The 25,847-nt window shown below is 39.2% G+C and overlaps 1 protein-coding gene across 3 annotated transcripts in view; it reads left to right on the top strand.

The window, feature by feature from the left end:
* The first annotated feature begins 10,085 nt into the window (after window positions 1-10,085).
* DNAJB6 (DnaJ heat shock protein family (Hsp40) member B6) overlaps window positions 10,086-25,847 on the top strand; it is a 63,312-nt gene continuing 47,550 nt past the window's right edge. For all 3 annotated transcript variants that reach the window (XM_059818263.1, XM_059818262.1, XM_059818261.1), the window contains exons 1-5: window positions 10,086-10,147; window positions 20,093-20,201; window positions 21,659-21,768; window positions 24,503-24,562; window positions 24,938-25,048. In XM_059818263.1, the coding sequence (XP_059674246.1) occupies window positions 20,137-20,201; window positions 21,659-21,768; window positions 24,503-24,562; window positions 24,938-25,048 (346 nt within the window). In that variant the 5' untranslated portion in view covers window positions 10,086-10,147; window positions 20,093-20,136. The remainder of the gene's footprint in view (window positions 10,148-20,092; window positions 20,202-21,658; window positions 21,769-24,502; window positions 24,563-24,937; window positions 25,049-25,847) is intronic.

The following is a 25,847-nucleotide window of genomic DNA, read 5'->3' on the forward strand; positions in this document are numbered from 1 at the left end:
TTTAAAAGCAGAGCAAACTCCCTCCCAGTTGTGATGCTCCCAGAGTTTAGGTAGGCAGAGGCAGGAAGCACTTTGCATGCAAGTAACCTGAAATATTGTAGATTTTGATCATCAGAATTATGGCAGTAATAATTATGGGTTTGGAGTTGTTTTCTGTGCAAGACAACCCTTTCTTAAAGTCAATTTCTGTACTTCAGTGTTTTGCCCTCCTAGTTCAGTACTTGCTTTTTGAAAAATGACAGCATTTTCTGTTTGGTTTTTGTTTTCAAATAATTTTTGTTCTATAATTTTATAACCTGTTTTAAAAACATTTTTATCGAGATTTATCTTTATGATGGAAGAGGTTGCAAATTCTTCATCTCTCCAAAATTAAAAGGCATAAAAGCGGAATAAAAAAATAAAATTAGCACTTGGTCAGTTTATCTTGGTGAGAATTTTTTCAGATGTGGGTTTAGTCCTACTAGCTGGATTAAAAAAAATAAAAAAATAACTAACCAAACCAGAAATGATTGGCCCTGTTCCTTAATCTCAGTTGTCTTCCATCATGATCCTGAAAGATAGACTTGTGTAAATTTCACAAAACTTACTTGTGATTTCTAGGGAGAATTTATGTCTACAAAAGAGGAAAGATTTGGCTCCAGTTTCATGCATAAACACTGAGCTGACAGAAGTTTGATTTGAACAAGGATATCTTCAGTTATTTTTGTGTGGCGTGCTCAATAATAAAAAAAAAAGCGAGCTTCCTGATGCTATTAGTAGCAATGTGGACAGGTTTTTTGGCATCACTTGAGTAATCTAACACAAACATCCTAATTTGATCTATAAAGGGGTTTGGAATTCAAAGAAAACACTTTAAGGAGTGTAGTGAGCTCACGCGAAATTTCAGTTTAAACCAAAACCTGTTTGCTAAATACCAGTGAGAAAGCACATACCCTTTTCACCACTGAAAAATAGTACAGCACAGAAGGAAAAAGGAAAAAACAAGAGACCTGTTTTTCTTGGAATGTTTTGTTGGAGCTGTAATTTTGTATTTATAATTATATGCAAAAACTTTAAAACATTTGCTCATATACATGAATCTGTGTTAATAATGGTTTGTGATGTAAATGCTTGTTACTATTTTTTTTCATGATGCTTTGCCTGTCAGTGAGGGAGAGAAGAAATGAACATGGTCTGTAAAACTGATCAGGATATCTATATTTTTATTGACTTCTGCTTTTGTGAATAAAATAATTTGAGTTTTCTTGAAACTTTGCAGAAACACTCTTTTCTTTAATTTTTTGCAGTAAATTTGGCACTTGGCTAAAGATTGATAGTACTGAATAGGTTCTAAAAGGGAAGCTAATATTAACTGTTCGTTGGTCTTGAAGTTACCACTGCTTCAGGATGATTTGTAACTTCAGTTTTTGAGCTCTAAAATTCCCACTCTGTCAGTCAAACTGCAGAGCTTTGTTTCAGTGTTTCTTTCAGACAGTGTAGCTGAGATCACTGATGTGCTATGAAAAACTTCTTCAGAATCTTTGGAAAGAACAAAACTCCCACCTAGGATAAAAACATGAGAAGCTGTAATTCATAGTGAGAATGCTACTCTGTCAGCAAACACATACAAAAACATCTCTTTTAGCTTCTGGAATTTTAGCACATATGTGGGCCCCTCTGAATGTGTAACTTTTTTATTCCTTTGATAATTGCAATTATCTGCTTCCCTTTTGCTTTTCTATTATTTTTCATTGCTACATACACTTCTAGTTCCGCGATAGCATTTATAAAGTTAGTATTGTCCATGTTTATTTCGGAATACTTGCAAATAGCAACATATATTCTTCAGCTTACCTGCCAGTAAAAATGCGTTAAACAGAAAATTAAAGAAAACTGCTCTTGTAGGGCACTTCATAATTCATAGCATGAATAGAACACAAATGCCCAGATATCTTGCTGTTTTTTCAGTATGGAAAGCTCGTAAAATTTCTAATGTGTGTAGAGAGACAACAATGGCAAACAGTGATTATGAAGTTACACCAGTTGAATCCATTTCAAAGAACATGGAATGGTTGAGGTCAGCCGGAACGTCTGGAGATCACCTAGTCCAACCCTTGGCTCAAAGCAGGGTCACTTAGCGCAGGCTGCTGAGGACCTTGCCCTGTGGAGTTCTGAGTATCTCTGTGGATGGAGACTCCACAACCTCTCTGGGCAACCTGTTCTGGTGTTCAATTACCTTTACAATAGAACATTTTTAATCAGGTTTAAACACAATTTCTTGTATTCCAGTTTGTGCCCCTTGCCTCTTGTCCTGTCACTGGGTAGTACTAAGAGGAATCTGAGCCTTCTCCAGGCTGAACAAGCCCAGATCTCTCAGCCTCTCCTCACATCACAGATGGTCCAAAACTGAAATCATATTTGTGACCCTGCACTGGACTCTCCAGCATGTCCATCTCTCTCTCATATTGGAGAGCCCAGAACTGGACCCAGCACTCCAGATGTGCCTCCCCAGTGCTGTGCAAAGAAGAATCACCTCCCTCAACCTGTTGGCAATGCTCTTCCTAATGGAGCCCAGGGTGCTGTTGGCTGCCTTTGCTGCAAGAGCACCTTGCTGGCTCATCTTCAACTTGCCTACCAGAAACCCCAGGTCATTTTCTGCTAAGCTGCTTTCAGATGACTGGCCACCAGCCTGCACTGGTGCAGGGGTTTACTCCGCTCTAGGTGCAGAACTCTGGAGAGAATTTCAGGAGTACTGAAGTCTTGAGACACACTTCTTAGCGTCAAGACTTTCTTTACTGGGCTGTTAGTTGCTGCAGAAGATGTTTGACTTTTCATTTTTGCTATCTTGAGACAGTACTTTTTTTTGACAACAAAGCTCTCTGCTCAGCTTTACTCCACCTCAGTGTCAGTGATTCATTCACAAGAGCTGTATGTTTTAAAAGAGATGCAAATTTTGAGGTATGTGGCAACTCATTCCAAGAATAATGCTGTCACGTCTTTGGAATGAAGAATAAAAGTAGAGAATTTCCCTACGAAAAAATTGAAGATACTCAGATCCATTCTATGCAGACAGGGCTTTGTTGTCCCTATATAGGTGGCTTGGTAAGGCCCATGTAAACAATTCACAGGACCAACAACTGCTTCTACAGATTTTTCCCCTCATTTAACTACTCATAATATGTATCGAGTGTTATCTTATTTCCTGTGCAGATTATAACTAGAAACTGCTGTCTACAATTAAGTTTCATGTACCTTGTAAGCATCCCATGTAACATAGGAACTTTATTATTATAGTAACTGAGTAGGGAAAATACAGGAAATAAGATGTACAGATATGTAGAGAAAAATCTAGACAGCACAAAACCACCTAGCACTTAGGAGGGTGTCTAATTTTAATTTGGTAGAAGTATACTTTGGAGTTATTCTGACAAAGCAAGTTGACTTACGGATTTGCAGACTTCAAAATGAAGTTCTTTTTTATCTCGGATATTGACTTGTACTGTTATGCTACCTTTGACTCCTATCAGACGTAAACTCCTACAATATTAATTTCTCTCTGACTTGCTTGTTCAGAGAACACAGTGGCATCTTCAAAATACCTTTTGTGGAATTTTATGTGACTGGGGACTGAGTATACTACATTACTACTCTTCCTTGTCAGATGCCTGTAGATGTCTGTAATTGTTAATAAATAGCACTTACCAGGTAAAGGTTGGATTTAAGATTTTGTGGCTTTGCTTTTTCAACTTTCAGTGCTGCTTTGTCTTTTCAAAGATTTTGCAAATCTGTTATCAACTACAAAATAAGACTCAGTAAAAACTGAGGTCTCAATTATTTTCTGCACTTTCTACAGATAAGACACTAAGCATCGATAGCATTAATCCTGTGGCTTGTGTAAATGTTAAATCACCTCAATGTCTATTCACTTCTTCTGAAGGTGCAATTTGTTGGACAAACTCTGGTAATTTGGCTGTCTTCTACAAAGGCTGAGTAGCCCAGTGCTAGGTGCAAGCCAGAAAACGCACATCAGACAGTCAAACAGGAGAAACATGGGAATTCTGACTGGCACCAATGGGACTGCCTGTACATAAAGGCAGGCACAGATGTCCTGTAGGCTTGATTTCGCACTGTCAAGGGATGAACTCTTCTTGTGTGATTGTTAAATCATAGCTACATTTTATTGCCAGAATAGCTGCACTCCAGTCTGGGACTAAGTTTACCCGTCCACAGCTCTGTAGAAAACATACACTCTGTTTGCAGTCTTCGTTAATGTATTTATAGGAACAGCTTGCTCAAATCGCCTACTATATTTAAGATAATTATTTTCTGCGTTCCCAGAGCAGCTGTTAGTTCATTCTGTGTAACATTTGACTGAAAAGTAGTTCTGCAGTATTTCTATTTTATTCTCTGTTTGTAGTTACACATAGCTCTTTATTGCTGAAGAAGGAAACGGGCATTAACCAGATGGTGTTATTTCAGATCATCTTGCTACTTCTGCTTACCCAAATGTTAGATCTAGGAAAAGCATCTCTCATCAGTTGCTCTGTAGTTTTACTGCATGTGTCAAACACACGTTCTGAAGAAATGAGTTCCTTCTAGCCTTTGTACCTTTAATTAAGAATAATTCTTTTCATTACAGCTCTGCTTACTGTTTTTCTTTTTCCCCTCTGCGCTTTCAGGCAAAGAGCCGCAGAGCTTAAAGTTCAGCACAGATGTTTTAGATCTACTTATCTATTAGATCTGTCTGGCTATTGATGAAAAATGACATAGATTTAACTAATATTTGACATTGGCATATGGGTAAGAAAGCATATCTCTGATCAAGTTAATGAACAGAAATGCTGACCAACCTGTCCTTGCAAGGAATAAGCACTTGCCATAAACTGTGAGATTTACTGACTGCCCACAACAGTTGTTAGGTTTTTGTCTGCACACCCTAAACAATCAGTAGAATACGTGTGATGTTTCAGGAGGAATTGGAAAAAAACCCAGCTATTCTGAAATGTTTCAACCACTTCCAAAAGCATCCACTCCGCTCAAGCTTTTGGTTACAAAGAGGAGTCCAGGTAAACTTGCCGCCTCATGATTACTTGAGAAGCTCCGTACCAATGAAAACTGAGGTTGTGCTCAGCAGAAAAACTCTGGAGAATGCTGATGAAAATTGGTTATTTTGTGCTTTTAATGCTTCTACTTAGAGTTTTAAACATTAGGTGTATTGCCCATGTTTCAAGTGTAATTGTTTCTGATAAGCTATCAGCAAAAAGTTAATGTTTATATTTAATTAAGTGGCACTTTCCAGAATTACTTTGCCAGTAGTACTATAATTAAATGATGTGAGAACAGTCTTTGATACATATGCTCATATTCTTTGCTAATACCAAAAATAGAATCTGTAAATCTGTAAATAGAAAAACTGGATGCATTAAGCAGCAGGCTAGAGCAGCAGGCCAGGAAGGCTACAGCCATTACCACATCAAAGGGACTAATATTAATGTCTCTCTAATGCAGCATTTTTAAGCATTTCTTGTGTTCTGATGGGCTTTTTGTAATTGACCTCCATAAGTCATAAAAAATGATTAAAAAAAAGAATCTGGGAACTATGTGAATTGCTAATACCTCCTGGAATGCTGCCACATTATTTCCATCATTAGGTTATAGCTACCAGTTAGGCCTGAATTCATCTCACTTAACTTCAGCCATCTGTAAAGCGGCTGTCGAGGCACTTCCGATGAAAGAGAGGCAACCCAGAGACAGAGCTCCAGAGGGCGGGTCTTTCTTTACTAAAATACATCTCCGAAGTGGGTGGGATAAATCGTGCCCTGGAGATGCCCCCTCCTCTCTCTCTTTGTAGTCGGAGGCCTTAAGCTAGATGCTTAACTTTTAGACAGCTGAAGTTAGTTGAAGTGAAACCAGGCATTTCCCTTGTGTTCCCAGGTGAGAAATGACAATTCTTGAACAATGAAGATCCTTCGATAACAGAGTTTATTCTGACTTATGACTCAGCACTTGGAAACCAGCCCAGGTCTGCCTGGATCTTTGATACCAGCTGCAACAGACCTACCAGGCTTTATCAGCTTTTGTTATTGGAATGTTGATCCTCTGCCAGCAACGTCAGATTTAATGCTCTTTAACACAATATTCTAGGCTTTTGCTGCAAGCAGCTAGCCATGCAAACATAGAAAGCTTTTACTTTATATTTTTTGCAAATACCTTTGAAGAAGGTTTTCTGAATCTAGAAGCTTTTCTATTTCATTAGTCCTATAAGTAGATCTAATTAAACATGTTACCTCTTTCTACGAGTCCTGTGTCGATAAATCTTTCCCATGACATTACCTCTGATGAGGAGGAAGGTGGTTTTAGCTCTTCATCTTACGCAGTTCCCTGTCTTGTTTATCTGTGTTAATTTTTTACACAGAGTCTGCAAGGTCCTTCTGTTCCATGGAAAACACTGACATGGGCAGTTCTCATTAAAGGACTTCAAACTATTTTAAGATGTCTAAACATGATTAATGCTGAAGTTTAAAAACATTTCTGAGAATGCTAACTGAAATGAGTGTGACTGAATACACAGATCAACTCAAACTATGAGTCAGAAGAATTTTCATGAATTCTTGGGGAACTAGTCAATCCTGTCCTGTGGTACCTGAACTATGTAACTTGAATGAGAGAAAGGGGGTAAAAAGGTGGTCAGCAGTACCTGACTATAGTTACCAACATTGTTTATCAGAGTGCTACTCTTAAAAGCGAAGTAATCATCGCGGCAATATCTATTTTGAGCTGGTGATCTGGGAGAAGTAGATACCTTACCTGGACACATACAGATTAGATCACATTAGCCTGAAGACTCTTTAAGAGGCTGAGCCGACCCGCTGAAGACCTGGAGGGGTAAGAGGTGAGTGTGCTGCCATGCTGGACTAAGGCAGTAAGTGCATGAAAGCGTTTCCTTCACTGCTTACCAGCAAGTAACATTCTTCTGATCAGAGAACAAACAGATGCCAGGAAAACAAGACCATGAATATCTGTGTTTTTGAAACTACTCTTTAATTTCTGTTTCTCTGTTAAATTCTACAGGAAGCTGATCAAAAAGGATAAAAATCTGTCACTGTTAACGTTTTTATAGATTCATCCTGTTAGTCTTGCGCTCCCCAAATTACTGTTAACTTGTAACCCACTTCCGTGCCCGAAAAAATGTGTAGGCTTAAGCCTTGTCAAGATGACTTCAGGTGGAGTGCGTGGTCATTGACCAACAGGGGGAGTTTGAACCACAGGTGGGAGGTAGAGACGTCTTCCTTTGGTAGGAGCTGAGCAGTCTGATGGACGCCTTGTTAGAGGCAACGTCAACCTGGAGCCTCTGGAGTTACTTCCCCCCCACTCCTAAGACCTTGAGATATAAATAGAAATCCCTTAGCTGCTACCTCTGTCCTGTTGTTTCCAAATGTCACCAAGTCCATGGAGGTCCAGTAGCACTCCGTGCCAGCCCACCAGACTGAGCTGCCTCCTGTGGAGTCCGTAAGACTGGCTCCTGCCTGGGTGCAGTTCCAGAGCTGACCCAACCTCGTACTTGCAAGCATAAGGTAGAGAAGTCTCTCAGAACTGGAGCACTGGGGACAATCATGTAAGCGGCTCTGCAGAAGCCGGCTCAGGTCTGGTCGGGACAAGCTGGGGTCACATTGTTCTACTACAGGAGTTTTTGGGGATACTAACTTTGCACACTCACCTGGATCTCTGCAGTGTGTTCTTCAGTACACCCCACGGTATCCCTTCTGTCCGGCTTTGCCATGTGCTGTATTTACTGCAATCCCCTGCCTTTCCCTGTAACCCTGAGAACAGAAAATTAAATACCAAGTAAATAATATAAACAAACTTAAAAAAAAATTAAATACTTCATGTTATTGTTCAGTGTTAGATAATCTGAGCTATCAAAGATAATAAGTTAAAAAAAAAAGGTGCCCCAATAAATGGTATTTGTAATTGGTGGCTGTGCAAGCCACCCGTTCTGCAAAGTCTCAGGAAGTGTGTTCATATTCCACTTCTAAGACAAAGATGAGCATAAACCAATTAAAATGTATTTTGCCTTTTTTTTAATAATTACATAATCTTTGTCTTTCTGTAACTTTGTTTGGAAACATTTATTTACATTCTCTGTGTTTTGCTGTAGAAAATGCCAAACTGGATCTTGTACCGCTAGCCGTGCCCTCAGCTGTGAGTAAGGCACTTTGCCTTCTCATACCTTACTTTCTCCAAGCACAAAATTGGTCTCTAAGCCTTACCAACATAATTCCTATATCTGAAGGGTGCTAATGGAGAGCTATGCAGTGTAGAGTCAGAACAGTGTTAGAAAATCTATGGGTAAATTAATGTAATGCTATCACCTCTACAATTGTGTTAAAGCAGCAGTGGTCCTGCTTGTGTTGATGTAGACAGTGTTGCGATTTCAACCGTGTAATGCCATAAGGAATTATGCTTCTTTGCCACTGTTCTGCTTGTGTGGATAAATAGAAAATTTTATGGTTGGCATCCATTGTGCCATAACTTTAATATAAAATCTACTCTGTAAACCATTAAAGCAAATTAACTTCCTCATGAGCTACTTCTGGCTTGTTTACTGCAGGTGAGATTTTTAGAAGACTGAAGGCTTTTCATACTTTGTTCTCACCTGTCATCGGCTATGAAAGGTTGAGGAAAAACTCTATTTCCACATCAAGAAATGTTTAAAGCATTAAATCAAAATTTTATATGATCTTGTCCCAAACTACACAGTACTGACCTGCTGCTTGCCTTTGCACTTGCTAGGCTGGGAATCTTCTGAGGTTTGCAGCCATACCTTTTAGAAAGAGCCAGTCTAACCTACTAGTTGTCTTTTTTTTTCCCAAGTGGATCAACAACTTGGACTTCACAGCTACTTGCTGATGAGAAACTAATAATGGTGCTAGGTGTCTCTTTGAGCTAATTTTAAAGACTTGTTTCGATGACCACAATTTAGCATCAAATCTCGTGGAACAGTATTTCTTTTGAGGCTTGTATTTCCCCCAAAGCACCAAGCCTATACTTTTCCTGGGGTTGTCCTACTACTTGCCTTGCTGATTGGTATTAGGTTTTCCTCTGTCTTATTCCAAGCTTGCTTGTTTCTTTTTGAACTGATCCCACTCCCACACAAACACCTTCAAATTAATGAGCATCCTTTTAATTGATTTTATTTGGGGAGCACGCGTTTTAGATGTGGACACTCTCTAATTTCACCTTGGTGATCTATAAATCAATGCCTCCTCCAGCTTTTTAAATAAAAGGGCAAGAAATGTAATTTTACAGCAATTTAAATCATGGATAAAGTCCAAATTTTTGAAATAGAATAATAACTTGGCTGCTTATACTTTGCTCTCAGCCATGACACTCAGAAAATGCTCAAATATATCCCAAAGGATGCTTAAATATATTCAGACAGCACGAGGAGTCTGTACGGGTGCCAGCTGAAAACGATGAACCTGGCCTCGAAAGAATTATGCGTGAGGGTTACAATTTCTGAGACTAAAATAAAGACGCACACAGGGGAAGAAATTTTGTCTTCTCACTTAAAGCAGCCAAACTCACCTATCCAAAGAGTGCTTTTAAAAAGTATTATTTTCTTTCTTCCCCTTTTCCCTCAGCAGCACACCTGGGCATCACTTTTTTTTTTCCCCCTCTGCGAAGCACAGAGGGGTTTTCCGCCCAACTGCCTCTGCCTCTGGGGGCTCAGAAACCCCGGGGCAGGAATAAGGGCGGTGCTGTGAGGGGACACCAGCGCCGGGGAAGGCCCCGTCCCTGCCCCGTGGCAGCCGGGGCCGGTGAAGGCGGCTCTCCCCGCCGGGGCTGCCGGTTGGGGACGCGCCGCCGGCGCCCCGTCAGGGGCTGCGTGAGGGGCAGGGCGGGCGGCCCGCCAGGCCCGAGGCCCCGCCCCCGCTGCAGCGCCGCCGGACGCCGGCAGGGGGCGGGCTCTGCTTGCGCGCGGCGGGCGGCCGGGCAGCCGCGGGGCGTCACGCCGTTCGAGAAACTTCCGGAAACAGCCGGGAGGAAGTGACGCCGCGCGTTGACGGAGCTTCCTGTTTGCGGCTGAGGCGAGCTGCCGCCGTTGCCGTTGTCCCGGGCTGCTGGCGGGGAGAGTGGCGGCCGCGCTGCGGAGGCACCGGGGCGGGTGAGTGTGGGGGGTGGTGAGGCTGCCCCGCGACGGGCCTCGCCTCGTTCGGCCGTGTGAGGGGGAGCGAGAGGGAGGGGGCGGCGGTTTCTGGGCCAGGCCTCGGTTCTTAGCAACAGTGTTGCTGGTAACGGGGCTTGCCGGCGCGGCTTGGCGGAGGCCTGGGCCGGCGCCGCCATGCTGCGCGCTGGAGGACCGGCGGTGGAGTGTCCCCTGCAGGGAGCCGGGGTGCCACCTTCCTCGGCGTTTTCTCCCCAGCCGTTGGGGAGGTGCGTGGCAGCGGCCCCGGGGCGGCCGGAGCGGGTTCTGCGTGAGGCGCGCAGGGGAGCGGAGCGAGCGGCGGGGATCTCCGGCCCTTGGGGGCGGGCCGTGAGGGAGCCCCCGGGCGCAGTGGCTGCCTTGGGCTTATCCCGTAACTCGGAGCGGAGGAGATACAGTTTGGGATCCGGGCCGTACAATCCCAGAACGGATTTGTCTCCTGTTTGCCGCAAGCAGAGAAGGCCTAGGGGGAAAAAAAAAAAAATACCCATTTCCATTTCTGCTTGCAGAGGTTTCAATTACAAAAAGCTGAGGGAGAGCCTCAGTTCCCCTTTCACTCTTGAATGTGTTGAACAGACCTTGTACTTCAAGTCCTTATTTTCGCAGCGTACTCTTTTGGCATGCTTATAAACTACACGTGATTTTTTTTTTTTTTCTCCGATAGAAGTGGTGTAGTTAAATTCTGTTCTGCATTTATTAACTCAGAGTAGGGTCAGTAATAAGGTTTGTTGTGAGTGAAGGCAGTAGTGGTCAGGTGTTTTGAACTCGCTGTGGCAGGTTCCAAGCTGAGTTGAAGATTGTTACAGGCAGGTAAGTAACATAGTTTGTTATCAGTATATGTTGGACTTCTGAGAGGGCAGCGAGTTGGGAAGTGAAGTTATTTATGATCAGTATTCCTGTTTGTAGCAACACTTTCTGCTGTGTTACAGTTCTACTGTCAGAGCTCTTGTTGGGTGTTGAAAACCTGTGCTGCAGGCTTAAGCCATTCTAATGAAGGCATTAGAAAAGATAACTCAAAATACTGAGCAAATTTGTTTTGAATTCTGATAATAATAAACTGCTTGTTTGGTTCTCATTTGGAGACAGTAACATAGAAGCTAAATTTATAACAGTGCTAATGTGAAAATGGTCAAGCTTGTAACATTGCATAGTCAATCAGTGATCAAGCCCTGAGTTTTTAGGATATAAAGTGTCAAAAAGTGATAAGAACAAGATGTTGACACAGAGGGAACAGCTGGAATGAAACTAGGCTTTGCCTCTCTGGTCCTCTGAGGTTGCAGTTACTACTGCCTGCTGACCTTAATTTTTGTTTACTCTTTGGAGATCCTTGTGCTCTAGTTAAGAGGGATTTTATGTTCAGCTGATGATCAAGAGCGTGATGGTTAAAGTACCATTTAGTTTGCTGGATTATGTTGTCAGAGAAGATTTGTTTGGACCAGTGAGTAAATGTATTTGCAGACCTTGTCTCTGTGATTACTTTTTTGTGGGTTTTTTATTTTAAACAGCCAAAATGCTAACTAGTGCACAATACTGGTCTGACTTTGTTTCCCCCTCTTGGCGTTCATGCTGCCTCTTCAGTGGAGAACAAGAGACTGTTGGAAATGAAGGTTTATTAAAGAAAATTTAATCCTAAATTATCTCAGACATTGGAGGAGAAATTTAAATTGCTACTTTTAATGGCAGTACTGTTTAAACTGCAATGTTAATACTTTCTCTACATAGACTGCAAAGTTCCCCCTGTTTTCCATCGAATTTGTTCTTTTTAGCACTTGTGCTTTCTGACTACAGCACATTCTTACCAAAACAGCTTTTCTATCTGGTACTTTCTTCTGTCTTTCCTAGATTGATGCAGTTTGCTAATTTATCTTGGCTGGACTTAGGAGAAAGCATGCAAGGCTTCACTTCCGTGTAACGCAGAATTTTTAGTTGGAGAGATAATGTGTTTTGCTATTTATTTTTTTAACAGATACATAAATTCCTCTGCTACTGTATTCTTTCTTTCATCCACTAGAAGTTTTAGAATGTACGTAGAGGGAGGAAGCAACTTATGTTAAATCATGATCTCAGTAACAAGGATATGAGTTCCTAATAGTATTTGGACTGTACTGAGGAAAGAAATACCTGGGTTTTGTTTTGGGTTTTTTTAAACTGTAGAACTTGCAGGACTCCTGCATCTGTACATCTGCGTTTAACGCATTGGCGCAGTTAGGTCTTTGAGCTGAGGTCATGCGGGATGAGGGTGATGATTGTGTTTTACTGTGAGTCCAGAGGCATTGAAGTTCTAGCCTGGAATTGACTGAAATGTCGCACCAGGTTGAGCAGACTGAGTGCAGCCACCCGTGTTAGCCGTGTTCTGCCCTTGTGCTGCTGGCTATAGAGGATAGTGCATCTCGATCATGGCAATACCCTGGACTTCCAGACTTGAGCAGACCATCTGTTTTATTTATATAAATAGTGATGTTTTGAAGGGAATGTATTGCCTTAATTTTCAACTTAGTTGTGTGAGGTTTAATATTCCAGTGTTTTGCTCCTTAAGTAGGAAGTGCTCCATTTCTCTAATAGCATTTATAAAGAACCTCGTCAGCTGTGTCCTGAAAACGTTTTCTGTCAACAGCTTTTCCTTTGTTTTGATTTATCCAAGGAATGGAAGGATTAGTGAGAAATTACTTAGCTTTGTCAAAACTTGTTGGATCTTACATATGATGATTGTTTATTTCGAGATAGATTTAAATTAAAACTGTAGTTGATATTAGTAGGTTTAAATTATTTTCTTTGCTTTGGAATGAAATACTACATTTGAATGGATGTTAGATTTTTCTTAAGTTTTAGACTTAATGAAAGCATTATTTTGCTTCTGTTTATTTAACGGCTAGGGAAGAAATAATTCATGTGTATGAGTTTCACTCCTACAGTTACTAGTTGTAGGTTTCATTTATGGTTTCTATTTGTTCTGAATAAGTACTGAAATCCCACTGATAGTAGTGAGGACTTGGCACTTAACAAGGACCTTAAAGCTCATATAAGAAGTCTGAAGCCATTCATAGCTACATTGCAGCCAGTTAAAACTTTGTTAATTCTTTTGATTGGAAGGAATTATTTTCTGTCTTAAAATGTAGTCTGAAACTATGACAGCCTGTCATCATTGTTCTGAAAAAGAAATTGGTGTTCACTTTAATGTAAGATTTTTTTTTTTGCTGGTTGGCATAAGTAAAATTATCATGACTCCAGAAACTACTTCAGAGGAAGTCTGTAGAAACTTTAAACCATTTTCTTTTCCCCGAAGGATCATCTGATTGCATGTGATTATTTGGCTGAAGCTTTCTGGACCCGATCTTTGCCAGTTGAGGCTTTTACTGTTTTTAATCGCTTAATCAAACACAGATCATACATTTTTTGAAATGAGTTAGGAATATTTTTACTTTGTCTAAAATAGCCTTTTATGGTTAGTTTTAGGAGGATGCCGGTGTTCCAGATACTTGTACGACACAATTCCAAATTTGGACACCTGAGTTATTGTGTTTTGGAAAAATGCCCCTTTGCTTTACAGAGGGATGGTGAATAAGTACCCCTTGATTTAAGGCATGCTCATAGATCAGATAGATAAGCAGCAGGGTATCAGCCAAGGGTGTGAGGGTAGCCTATTCACTGATCTACTTCCTTTTCCAGTTTTTGTTAGCTAGTTTACATTTCTTTCGCAAATTAAGATTTTAGATTTCTTCTGTTTCCATTTTTGGTAGGTTAATTGTTTTTTAATGGTTTCTTCCTTGTTGCCCTCTACAGGCTTTTCATGTGCCAGGCACTAATACAGACAAGAAAGTCCTGTAGTTCTTGCCACAGTTGCATCTTGCTCCCCTTGGGGAGGTGAGGAATGGACAGGGTTCTTTGTAACTTCTGGCCTTGAAGGGTGAGGGAGCCTTGTACAGGCGGCTCTTTTGTGGTTGTAGTGGGCTGCTGTTTTTTTTTAATAGAACTTGAACTGCAAGGTAAAGCAGTCTGCCTAGCTACCTTTTCCCTTGTATGAACTGCATGCTCTCATATAATAATCACTGTATTCAAATCTGCTCTGTTTTCTAACACAGAAACAGGATGTTTGGTGTAAACGTGAGATTAAACTAAGCTTTTTGGAATGTTCATTTTATTAGATTCATCTCATGGGGATGCTGTGGTAGTATTAATGTAATAAGTATAAACATTGCTATTTAAGTACATTTTATTAACTTTAATTATATGGTAAATTTACATTTTTCATGAATAAATTTCAGGAACCTGTGAAGTTAAACTGTGACAGCTTTTCTAAGCTTGGGTTAAGTAGAAGTTAAAAGTACTGAGGTTTTTCATATACCTTAGTCTGTACTGCGCTATGCATATATAAGTGGGAGGAAAAATTTAATGTTGGTGCATTGTTTAAATGTATTTGTCAGATTAATGAATCACAAACTTCATACAGATTTTCTTGCTCTGTATTATTGCACTCATCAGAATTAAAGTAACTTTCTTTTGGTTCCTTAGCATTCTTAAACTTCCTCTTACAAAGATTTTCTGGTATACAGTGTGGGTGTTTTTATGTTAGCACTTGTCCAGAGTTAGCACAGGGGACCTTTGTTAGTACAGCCAAGAGACTGCTCATGGTCTCAGCTCAGTTACATATGGCACATCCCAGATATTGTTGCCAGAACTGACAAAGATCTCTTAATTTTATTCTGGATTTGGCCAAGGTTTTGGGACTTGTATGGCTTTCTGTGTTGCTGAGTTGTACGAGGTAAAATGCATTTGATTGTTGCCTGAGTGGTATTCTGCTCTGAAGAGTTGCGGTGTGAGATTTGTCTTTTTTTGGCTAGGGTGTAGGATGGCACCAGAAGGCAGTTTCTATAACCAGTATCTGTGTGTTAAAGGCAGTGACCTCTCCAAGCCAGTGAGAACTCCTTGGGCCACTGGTACAAATGTGTCTTGGAAACCTTGGCAAATAGTTAGTGCTTTATGGTTGATCTTTGTTTACCCTTCTTTTAGATAGGTAACTTAGAGGGGTACAGGCAAGTAATTACAATTCATGGATTGCATTTGAAATCTGCAGCTTGTGAGCAAAGGAAGTGACTGAACTTCATCTGGAAGTTTGTTACTTTAAGACTGAAAATATTTGTGTATGTCTCTGAATTTACTGTACTGTAAATAATAAAAAGCTTCGCAAAGGTGTCTAAGCTATATAAAAACCAAATGAAGAAATACTAGAAAACTTGGAAAGTGTGTGTGTGTTACTTGGTATTCTTTGTATGGCCCTGGATCCACAACAGTGTTAATGCTACTGTAGTCTTGCTCATAATTTGAAGGAGTGTAAAATTTCAGTCAGGTCCAGTTGACATACTGCTTTCTAATAAACCTCTTAGAATGTGAAAAATCGTATTTTTTTTAGTCATAGGTTGCAATTCCCAAAAATCCTCGAGTGTGTGCATCATCTATTAACATACCAGAGACCTCTCTAAATTGCTCAGTTGCTGTTGACTAGGTCAGACGCAAGCTCAAGCTGAACTGGGATTCAGAACAGCGTATTTGTTTTTCCTGTGTTGCCAGCAGGATGCAATCCTTTAGATATGTTCATAGAAAGCAGGCAGGTACTAGGAATTGGATGGCTGTGCAATTTGCATGGGATGTTGATGACTGGCTGCTTCTGTGAATTACATGAATCAGGAATTTGGAACTCCATCTCCCTCTACTCAGATGACTGCACTAGTCACTAAGCTTGAGGTATTCTGGCATCTTTCAGGGCTCTCTGTGCTGTCCCGTTGCTTCATGGCCTGAAATAGGTAACTTTTTCTGACTATGCTGAATGCAAAGGTCGCATGTCTCTTGCTGTCTGAATTCTCTCCTGACTGATTTAAGAATGTCTTGTTTGGATACCTTCCTCCCTTCTGTATTTAGTCAGGGGTGCTGCTTTGTCATCCCTGCAGGTTGTGCATGTGATTACTTCTCTCTTCTTTGTCATCTGATCTTATAAAAGTTTATAGCTCTCTACATATCTATCTTCTGTAATTCTTCTCATGCCTTTTATGTAGCTGAGGACTTTGCTATAAAGAGAGTTTATGAGCCAGGCTTCAAGATAGCTCTAAACTGATCTAGCTTTAGGCTGTGCTGTAAGAGGGAGGTGTGAAGCCTGGTCATGTACTCCTATCAGTTGCCTTGAGTCAGTATGAGCATTTCAGGACTTCTGCTCAGTAAGCCAGAACAAAGTTGGCTTCTCCTGTGATGACTGAGAAATCTATAAGCTATGGAAACTTTTGGTTCACATAAACATTTGGATGTTTGATTTGTTCATGCTCCAAACAAGGAGTTGAGTAGCTGATAGCATCCTATAAACGTAGTGCAATTATGAACACAAGTAACTGTAGATTTTTGCAAGCAAACACGAAGGCCATGAAACAACTTCTTTCATCTGGAGTTTTTTTGCTTGTTTTTTCTTCTGAGACTTTGAAGACTTTTTGTGGTTGGAGGTGGGAAATTAGCTAATGTGGGCTGGCTTCCTTGTGGCTTTGAAAAAAAACCCCAGCTCTTGAGTGCCTAGTTAATGAGCCTTCCTTGTGTAATTGGAGACAAAGTATTTGAGAGATTTGGGGTTGGAAGGAGATTTTTGTCATGTCATTTTGCTTAGGACAGTTGAGTATTTTTGCTTTTCATTTTGCAGGAAGGCATGTGGTTTGCCTCTTTGCAACATCTAGGCATGTTGACCATGCAGATTCCTACTAGCCTTAAAGTTACTGATTTTATTTTTTTTATCAGCTGTTTTCTGTTTTGATGTAAGTTTATGGTGGTTGGTTTTTTGAGTGACTATTTTAAATATTTTTTTCCTGGAAAGAGGGGAGATGGAGGTCTTCTCTAGTTTGTGAGTTGGGTTGGTTTTTTTTTTTCCTTGTTTGGTTGGTTTTGTATTGTGTAGGTGTTTTTCTCTTTTTGTCTTACTGGTTGTTGAGCAGAAATCCAAGTGTTTTTAAGGTGCTAAATACTAGCTGATGCTGTTTCATGGTTTTGCATGTTTTGCTTAAGTTAGATAAAAAAAAAGCTGCAGATGAATTTTCTTCATGTAAATATTGCTAAAATCTTTTTGCACACAAGAAAAAAGTTCCTATGATACCTAAAATTGTAGCAGTGCTGTTTGTGCATTATGGTAACTAGCAGATAGAAATAATGATTAGTTGGAGAGGAACTCTTACTGCCACCCGAATGTTTGATTAAGAGAAGGAGAATATAAACAGTTTGTTTTCTTTGGAGAACTGCTGGCTTGTCTTAATTCCAGACTTTATATTAGTGGCAAGTAAAAACTGAACAATAACACACTCACAAAAGACAGAATGTGCAAGCCCCATACATTTCTTTGAAACAAACAATTCCCCTGTTCTTGGAGGAGTTGCTTTTTAGTGTCAGAGTAATCTATTAAGAGCTGGTCATGTTGCCTCAGCACTTCAGGCTTCTGTTATTTAGGATATATTGGTGTATGTATTGAGTCTGACCTTCCAACACTGCAGCACTGTTTTTAAACAAACAGCTAAAGTGTTTAAAGAAATATATGTTGAAATCAGTATGACTACCAGTGTGCATAAAGTTCTTTAGGAAAAGATGTGATTTTTTTTTTTTTACATCTAAGTTGATTTTCCTACATGCTTATTCTAGCTAGAAGCTTGAGTTTTTTGAATTTTCCCTTTGTTATCTGCCTAAATTGAGAGGAGTGCTAATGCAAGTCTTGTATTTAAGAAAAAATGAATATGGAAAAAACACTCAGCAGTATGGTACGTGCTCTTATGTGTTGTGGCTCGTGCTGTTAGCTCACTAGTTTTAGGCTAGTATCTCTTGTTAGGAGGGGCTCTGACCTGTAGCCTTAAGCTTGACTAATACTAGATTTTCCTCCCCGCCTCTGATTTCTTTCTGTTAACTATATGTTCCATATATGCTATTACTCATAAGGATTGGCTACAGGGTTTGATAACGCACTTAACCCATGCTAACCTTGCTCTTCACCTGCGTATTCATGGAGCTGTCCTTCTAATCATTGTTTGGGGAACAGCAGAACTAGTGAGGCTAGTTGATAGCAAATATTCTGGGATATTTTTGGTAATCTGTATGTTTACATATTGAACCCTGCCATTACTGTATTAGTATTGGCATTCTTAATGTTAATTTTAATGCATGTCTCCCAACTTCCCTTGGTGTTGGTCACAGTATTAACTATACCCTTACTATTTTTTCTCAGTGTGGAGGTTTCTTCAAAGGGCAGAGTCAATTAGAGGTCTGTTTACCTGCTACACTTTAATTTTGTAAGTGTTTGTGGGACTGTGTGGTTAACTAGATTGCTAAAACCACCCAAGTTTTAAAAACATGTAGTTCCTCCAATACCTTTGCTTCTGTAAGTAGTTTGAAGGGGGGAGGTAGTGTGGCAGGGTATCTCTTAAACAGGTTTTGCCATTTGAGGAAATGTGTGTATAACCACATCCCTAATTAAAGTTAATTAAGCTTTAACCTACAACAGCAATGTATTTTGAAGATGTACCAATTCACTTTAGAAGGAAGTCTCTCTTTAATGTTTATATCCCAGGATGTTGAAAGATACATGTAATACTAGTACAATAAATTTCAGAATATTTCACTGGGCTATATCATGCTTGATTCTTTCAGCATTTATGTGAAAGAGCATGAAAATGAGACTGCCTGGGCTGAAATGAAAACCACTGAATGACTTGACGGGGGGGGAAAAGTGATTTTGATGATGAATTTTTGTTCTTGATGCATGGCATAAGAAAATGTGACTAATACATTGCTGTATTGTTATGTTCTAAGTATGTTTGGGTGACTTTGCCTGCAATGAGTTGATAACTCATTGAAAAGGTCAGTGTTGTCTTGTTCATAAAACTTGAAACGAACCAGCAGTGGTGGTAGGATGGAAAGGTGGTTGGAAGTTTTTCCAGAATGGAGATTTGTTACAGTGGTGGGGAGAAGGAACCTTTGCATGAAGAGATGAAATGTTCTTGCAATTTTTAGAAAGATTCTTTAATCTTGGTGGTCATTTAGTTGAAGTAATGGTTAGTATAACTGTTCCTTGTAACTATTCTCTAATATTGACAAGAAATGGTCAGTATTTAAACTGAGTAGGGCAAATGCTTTTTCTTTTAACTTGTAGGTTTCTTAGGACTCTTGTGAAAACTTTATTCTCTTACACTAAGAAACACAAGGTGCCTCTGTACTTGAGTTGGTTGGTTAACCTTGCAGTTTGAGCAATCTTGCCTGGCTATATACTTTATGTTGGTAAACATAAAGGAAGTAAATGGAATTCAGTAGCTTTGGCAATATGTGAATTTTCTGTCACGGCTTATTGGAAACTATAGGTGGAATTTTAGATTTCTAAGACCTGCACATACATTGCTTTTTTGAAGGGAGCATCTCAGTGGCAGTAATGTTTTGAACAGTAGATGTGAAAGATGTGGCCCTTTATTTATGCTCATATGTGCTTAAGACATGACATAGGTGTCAGAGATGACATAAAGTGAACATGATACAAGGTTTCTTTTGCATTCAGAGTTATTAATGCATATATCAAAATAGTGACATACTGTACATATTCTTAATATACTGATGAAATCTAGCTTTTCAGTCTAATTTGTTTCAGGAACCTGCTGTTTACCTATGTCTCTGTGCACTGTGTTTCAGTGGGATTAAAGAACATAGACAGAAATCAGTATCAAAGCAATTGTTTGATCTGTCAACCTAAAATAAAGTGGTTTTATTTTTTGGTGTTTGGAACATTCGAATTTCTAAAAACAAGCAGCTCTTTCAGATCAGGTTTGGGACAGGAATATACTAGGCTCCTACCTGACTTTTATGAGCTAGCATTACTGGACAAGCTTTGTTTACAAGTTCTTGTTGTTACAGGACTTGAAAGACTCAGCTGTTGTTAAGAAGGCAACTACTGAAACATGGTGGATTACTATGAAGTTCTGGGAGTGCAAAAGCATGCCTCAGCAGAAGATATTAAAAAAGCGTAAGTATCTCTGGTGTGTATAAGTAAGCTAAGTTATGTTTTTTAAGGAGCAAATAGAATCACATAGTTTCTGGATTCTCACTTTGTTGTCAGTACTAGGATGAGTAGTAGTCATCTGAGGTGATACCTTTGCTCACAGAGAAATATTCAGTGTTCTGAAGATAAAGCATTTGCTCATTTTTATGAAATTGGGAAAAGAATCCTGAGTACTGCTAAAGTGAAAATGCCGTCAGTCACTGGGTTTTGATCCCTGTTAATTACATTTCTGTACAAGTGTGCCTCCAAACTTGGGGCTGTCACTGCCTGTACCATGTCTTCTTCTGTGGCTGAATTGCAGCAACCAGTCTTCCCCTCTGTTTGCAGACATGCTTTTTCAAAGTTATTAACAAGTATTTGGCACGTTACTTTTTTGGATACTAGCTCTTTCTTAACATGTCTGGTTTCTGTGCTTAGATTTTGATGGACTGAACATCTGTTACTATTAAAAAAAAAACCACCACTGTTTAAATTAGGAGTGTTCAAAGGAATTAAATACAGTTCTTTGTTTAGATTTACTGTTTATGTACTGTTTTAAGATGGGTGTTTGTAACATTTTCAAAAGACACCATTTACTTTTCAACAAACAGTTTGGAGGAAACATTTATGTAGCACTCATTTCTAGTATACCAAAACTGTTTGACAGTAAGTTGTAGTTTCAGGTGACCTGGAAATACTGTGTTTCTTTCTTGCCTTCTCCTAGGCACCTGAGCTTAATTAATCAAATTGCACTAGTGCATGACAGTTTGATGTATGTTTTTTCCTCCCTTGTTCTTTTGCAAATTCCTGCACATACTACTTCATCAACTCAAATGTTTGAAATGTGATCTTGTATGACTCTGTGTAAAACACCCCAAATCAACTTAAGTGCAAGCTTAGCTTTGCCTCTCTAAGTAGTTACTAACACTTTGCCTAAAATATTTCATTTGAGGATAGGAATTGTGTGCAGGTATAGCAGTCAAAGAAGCCACTGATGTTAGGATGCTGCCACAGTTTGGTATCAGGGTACTCTTGGAGCTTTATCATCTTTGTCTGTACCAGAAGAGTACTCTTGATGCTTCCCATGGTTAGGTGTAGTATTGAAGAATTATGGAGCTCTAAGGAGAAGACCATGGCAGAAACATTACAGAATGTTTTGCTTAGACCTGCCAGATACTGATCATCAGAAATGCACAGGAATAATCTCAAAATAACTAAAGAACTCCCAACCCACTTTTTTCTTTTTTTAAAGCAAATCTGAGTAGATGGTTCTTTTTGTACTTGCAGAATCTGTTGGTCCTGGTCTAGATGCAAGATACAAAGCACTGGGGAATTTCTAAATACTTTAAGCCCTGACAACTTGTTTGAAACGTTTTGTGTTTATCTGTGTAGGATATTCCTTCATTTCAGAGTAAAATATCCTTTGTTTTCCTTCCTTTTAGGTACCGTAAATTGGCATTAAAATGGCACCCTGATAAAAATCCAGACAATAAAGAAGAGGCAGAACGGCAATTTAAACAAGTAGCTGAGGCCTATGAAGTTTTGTCAGATGGTAGGTATTTTAAAAGGGCTCTTGAACTGCAGGTCTCTAGTCTGGGTATCAGACTGAAAATGCTGATGTATGATGCTTAAAGAAATACTGTAACTTTGGTTTACCATCCAACTCAATTATTCCTTTTCAAAAGAAAGGAGAGAAAAAGAAGCTTGCACATAAGACAGATAAGCAGAAATTTTGAAACAAAAAATTTAGGATCTCTTTAGATGAGTAGCCAAACCAGTTTCCTTCTAGAAATTGAAATCCTTTGTTTGCCAGGCCCTCTCCAGAAATTTTTGAAGAGGTATCTGTGAATACCAAGATGCAATTTATCTTAAGAGGTAAAGCCAATGTTACCATCAGTATAGGGGAATTACTGTGTTTATCCAATAAAAATCAGGCTAGACAAACTCTGAAGTATCTACTGCTGGGCCTACTGCTTCTCATTCCTGTAACAGTAAATGAGTCTTGACAAAGCCCAAGCATACTGTAAATTTTGCTGAAAATCTGGATTGTGTTTGGGTGAATTCCATAAATTCAGTCAACTGTGATACTGAGGATAGTGTTTATTTTGAATTGTTCTGAAACAGTTGCTTAGCCTGGCCCATGTGGTGCAGGAATTCAGCTTATAGTTCACCCATATCTTTTTGCTTGAAAAGTATCATTAACTTTTGTTAGTGTTCTGGCAAAAGCAGTCTGAATCATAACAAAGTGATTTAAGCTACTTTGATTATTTTCCCCTGTAATTGACTGCAGCTGTCTATGTGCTATTTCTGAAGTGTCCTTGATTTCACCTGAGACCAGTGAGCATGGGAAAGCTATATTTAAAGCACTAGCAGCATCTAGATTACCTTTCAGAATTTGGCCTGGTTTATCAAGCTGCAGTTTGTACACCCTGTTTCTTTGGTTGGTTTTGATACTTAATTGACATGGGAGAAACAGAACTTAATTTATGGGCAGTTCATTTGCATACTTGTCTTCTAGAGCAATTTAACCTTCTTAAGGAAATTTTTTGAGCAAGATAAAAATAGGATACTGGTCTGGTTGTTATACAGATCTTTAAGTTCTTCAGAAACAGTACACTGCTAGAATTTTAGAACATCATCTGAAAATGCTGCCTGTTTTTGAATCTAGACCAAATCCTAAGTTACTGGTGTCTTAACAATCATTTGTGCTGCAGTGGTATCTGAATCCTGAGCCCCGTGGTTGAGAGGCAATCAACTGTTCTGCAGACCTAATGAAATTTTCTGACACCGTTACAGGCTATAAATGAAGACAGATTTTTGGCAGTACAATAGTTTTGTAAGGGGTTACATAAGCAAAGAATACTGAAATGGGATGATCATAGAACACACTTCCCTTGTGGTTTCAAGAACGTTACATTTTTCAAGATGAACTTTGGGCTTTGTGAGCTCTCAGGTCTTCCTCGCTGTTTCCTGCTCCTTCTGACTGTCTACCTTACTGCTTTGGTCTTTTTACATTGGTGGGTAGGTTAACCTCCTTTCTTTAAAAATTGCTTTCTAGAAAGGTGATAAAGGTAATGTACCAAGCTTTGCTGGGGATGTGCATGTGTGTGAACCTATTGCAAGTTTCCATTATTTGGAGATGATGACCAGTATATAAAATTTTAATTCCTGTTAGTCAGAAGTATTTTACTTTTCAGCAGCTGTTTGAGGTAAGTGCATGTTATTTCAGTGATGCCATTTAAATTTCAAAACCATCTTTCACTGAAGAGATTCCAGTGGGAATGACATGTTAATATTAAGAGTCTAAAATCAGATGCCTTGACTAGTTTTTGGCTGATGGTTCCACACCAGTGCAAGCAAAATAAGCTGACTATCTGCCTCTTTAAGCTCTTCAGGTTCGCTTCCACTATCAACAGTGCAGTCTGATCTTATGTAGTAACGTAGAGTTAATTTTTCTTCCCTTTCTCATGGATACTGGAAGGCTGGTCTGCAGTGAAATTAAGAAAAAGCCATTCCATGCCTTTTAAAATAATAGAGAACAAGCAGTTTGAGTCAAATCCTTCCATGGCATTTTTTTAAAGTAAACTAGAAATGGTTATAATTAATTTGAGGGGTTTTGCAGTCATTCATACAAATGCTGTCCTTCTGTTCTTATAACTCTGTCACAACGGGCTTGGTCTTGTGCAGTAAAAAGAAAAGAGGCAACCATCAAGGTTTGCAACAAGGGGGGAAATTCAGTTGGATAGAAGGAAGAGAATCCTTACAATGAGAATGCTTGAGCACTGGGGCTGTTTTCCAGAAAGACTGTGGAATCTTCTTTTCTTGGAGATTGATGAGATCAGGGCTTTATCCAGGCAAGTTTGACAAGCTTTGAGATTAGACTTGTTTGGAGGAGAAGATTGAATTCCAGAGGTCCTTTACAACCTAAAGCTTTCCATGGTACCTATGTAAAGATGAAGACTACAGTATTCTTTTTAAAGGCAAACTTCCTTGTGAAGTTTGTCCTTACACCAGAATTTTTTCTGATACAACAGAACCTGAGCTGCTACAACTGAATGTAAATGGTAAGAAGTCTAAAGTTTAGTACCTGTTCTTTCTGAACCTCAGTTGCTTTGGCAATCTTCAACAAAAATGTTCACCAGTTACATGCCAGAACTTTCTTAAATAAACTAGCTTTGAGAAGATGTTTAGCTGAGAATACCAGTTAAGTCTTTTTTGTTTTTGTTTTTTTTTTTCCAAATTCAATGTGCCTATTTACTGACATGATGTACAACTTCTCCTTGTAGCTAAAAAACGTGACATCTATGACAGATACGGAAAAGAAGGCTTAATAAATGGAGGTGGAGGTATGTTGACAACTAGCAGTTCTTTGCTTTCTCTGTTCTGGTGGAAAGCCATTTTCTGCAGCTTTCTTTTCAAGACAGAAATCTGGAAATGCCTATACTGAGGCCTAAAATGTAATCTGAAAATTGAAATGACAATTGTTTTTACAATTTTTCTAGTTGTTGTAAAAGGTATTACTGATACCTGGAAACAGAGAAAAGAGAATTAATTAAATTAATTTTAAAAATTATTGTGTGTACTTAACTTGAGTGATACCTGAAAGAGAAATTTTAGAAATGCGTTTATATTTTTTTTAATGATTCAAATACCATATAGGCCTGAACTTTCTTGTTAGTAGGAGTGTGTGAGGGTAATTGAAATTTAACTTATTTTTGCAGGTGGAAATCATCATGATAATCCATTTGAATTTGAATTTACATTCCGTAACCCAGAAGATGTCTTTAGGGAGTTTTTTGGTGGAAGGGACCCATTTTCATTTGACTTTTTTGGTAAGTAATCTGCTGGTTTTAGTTCTGTGTATAACTTTACTCTTGCAAAACAAACACAGCTGATGCAGCTTTATTAGAAATAGCTCTGAAAACTGGAGGTAAACAAAAAATTGATAGTTTGTATTATATTTAAAATGTTTGTTGCCTACCTGTTTCTTGGTTGATTTGATAGTACAGAACAGATATGGCTTGCCAATTCATGTTTTGTTGGAAGGCTGCGTTTAAAAAAACAAATGTAAAATCATGGCTGCTATGTCTCTGTAGATTGGAAGGAACTAATTTTCAACAGAGAAAGTATACACTGGAATTCCCTCTCAAGAGTTTGACCAGGCGAACTTAGTCTGTTGAATTTGATCTCTTTTCATCTGTAAATATTTAATGTAGCTTTGAGAGCTTCTGAACTGGACAGGTTAACTGTAACCGTTACAACATAGCTCTCAGTGTGAACTTGTATCATAGCAGCAATGATTTTCTTGTATCAAAAGAAGAACAGCTAAATACATAATCTAGACACTCTCCCAAATTCATGTCACATGTTTGCTTGGAGGATAGAGCCCCTAAAGGCTCAGATAACTGAAATAGTTCTTGAAGCCTGGATGCTTCATTTAGTTGAAGGAAGCAATATGTGATAAAGTTGTCAAAGTAATCTTTTTACCATAGTGCTGATGGTCTTTTGGCTTGTGGTGTTGCTTGCTCTAGTGTATTGAAGGTCTCTTCAGAGGTGCTGAAGTTCTTATTCAGTCTCTCTGTGTATGTTCTACTGCATAAAATGCTGACCTAGAAGTGGAACAGGTCCTGT

Source organism: Gavia stellata, chromosome 6 (assembly GCF_030936135.1).
Source record: "Gavia stellata isolate bGavSte3 chromosome 6, bGavSte3.hap2, whole genome shotgun sequence".
In the NCBI taxonomy this organism is placed as follows: domain Eukaryota; kingdom Metazoa; phylum Chordata; class Aves; order Gaviiformes; family Gaviidae; genus Gavia; species Gavia stellata.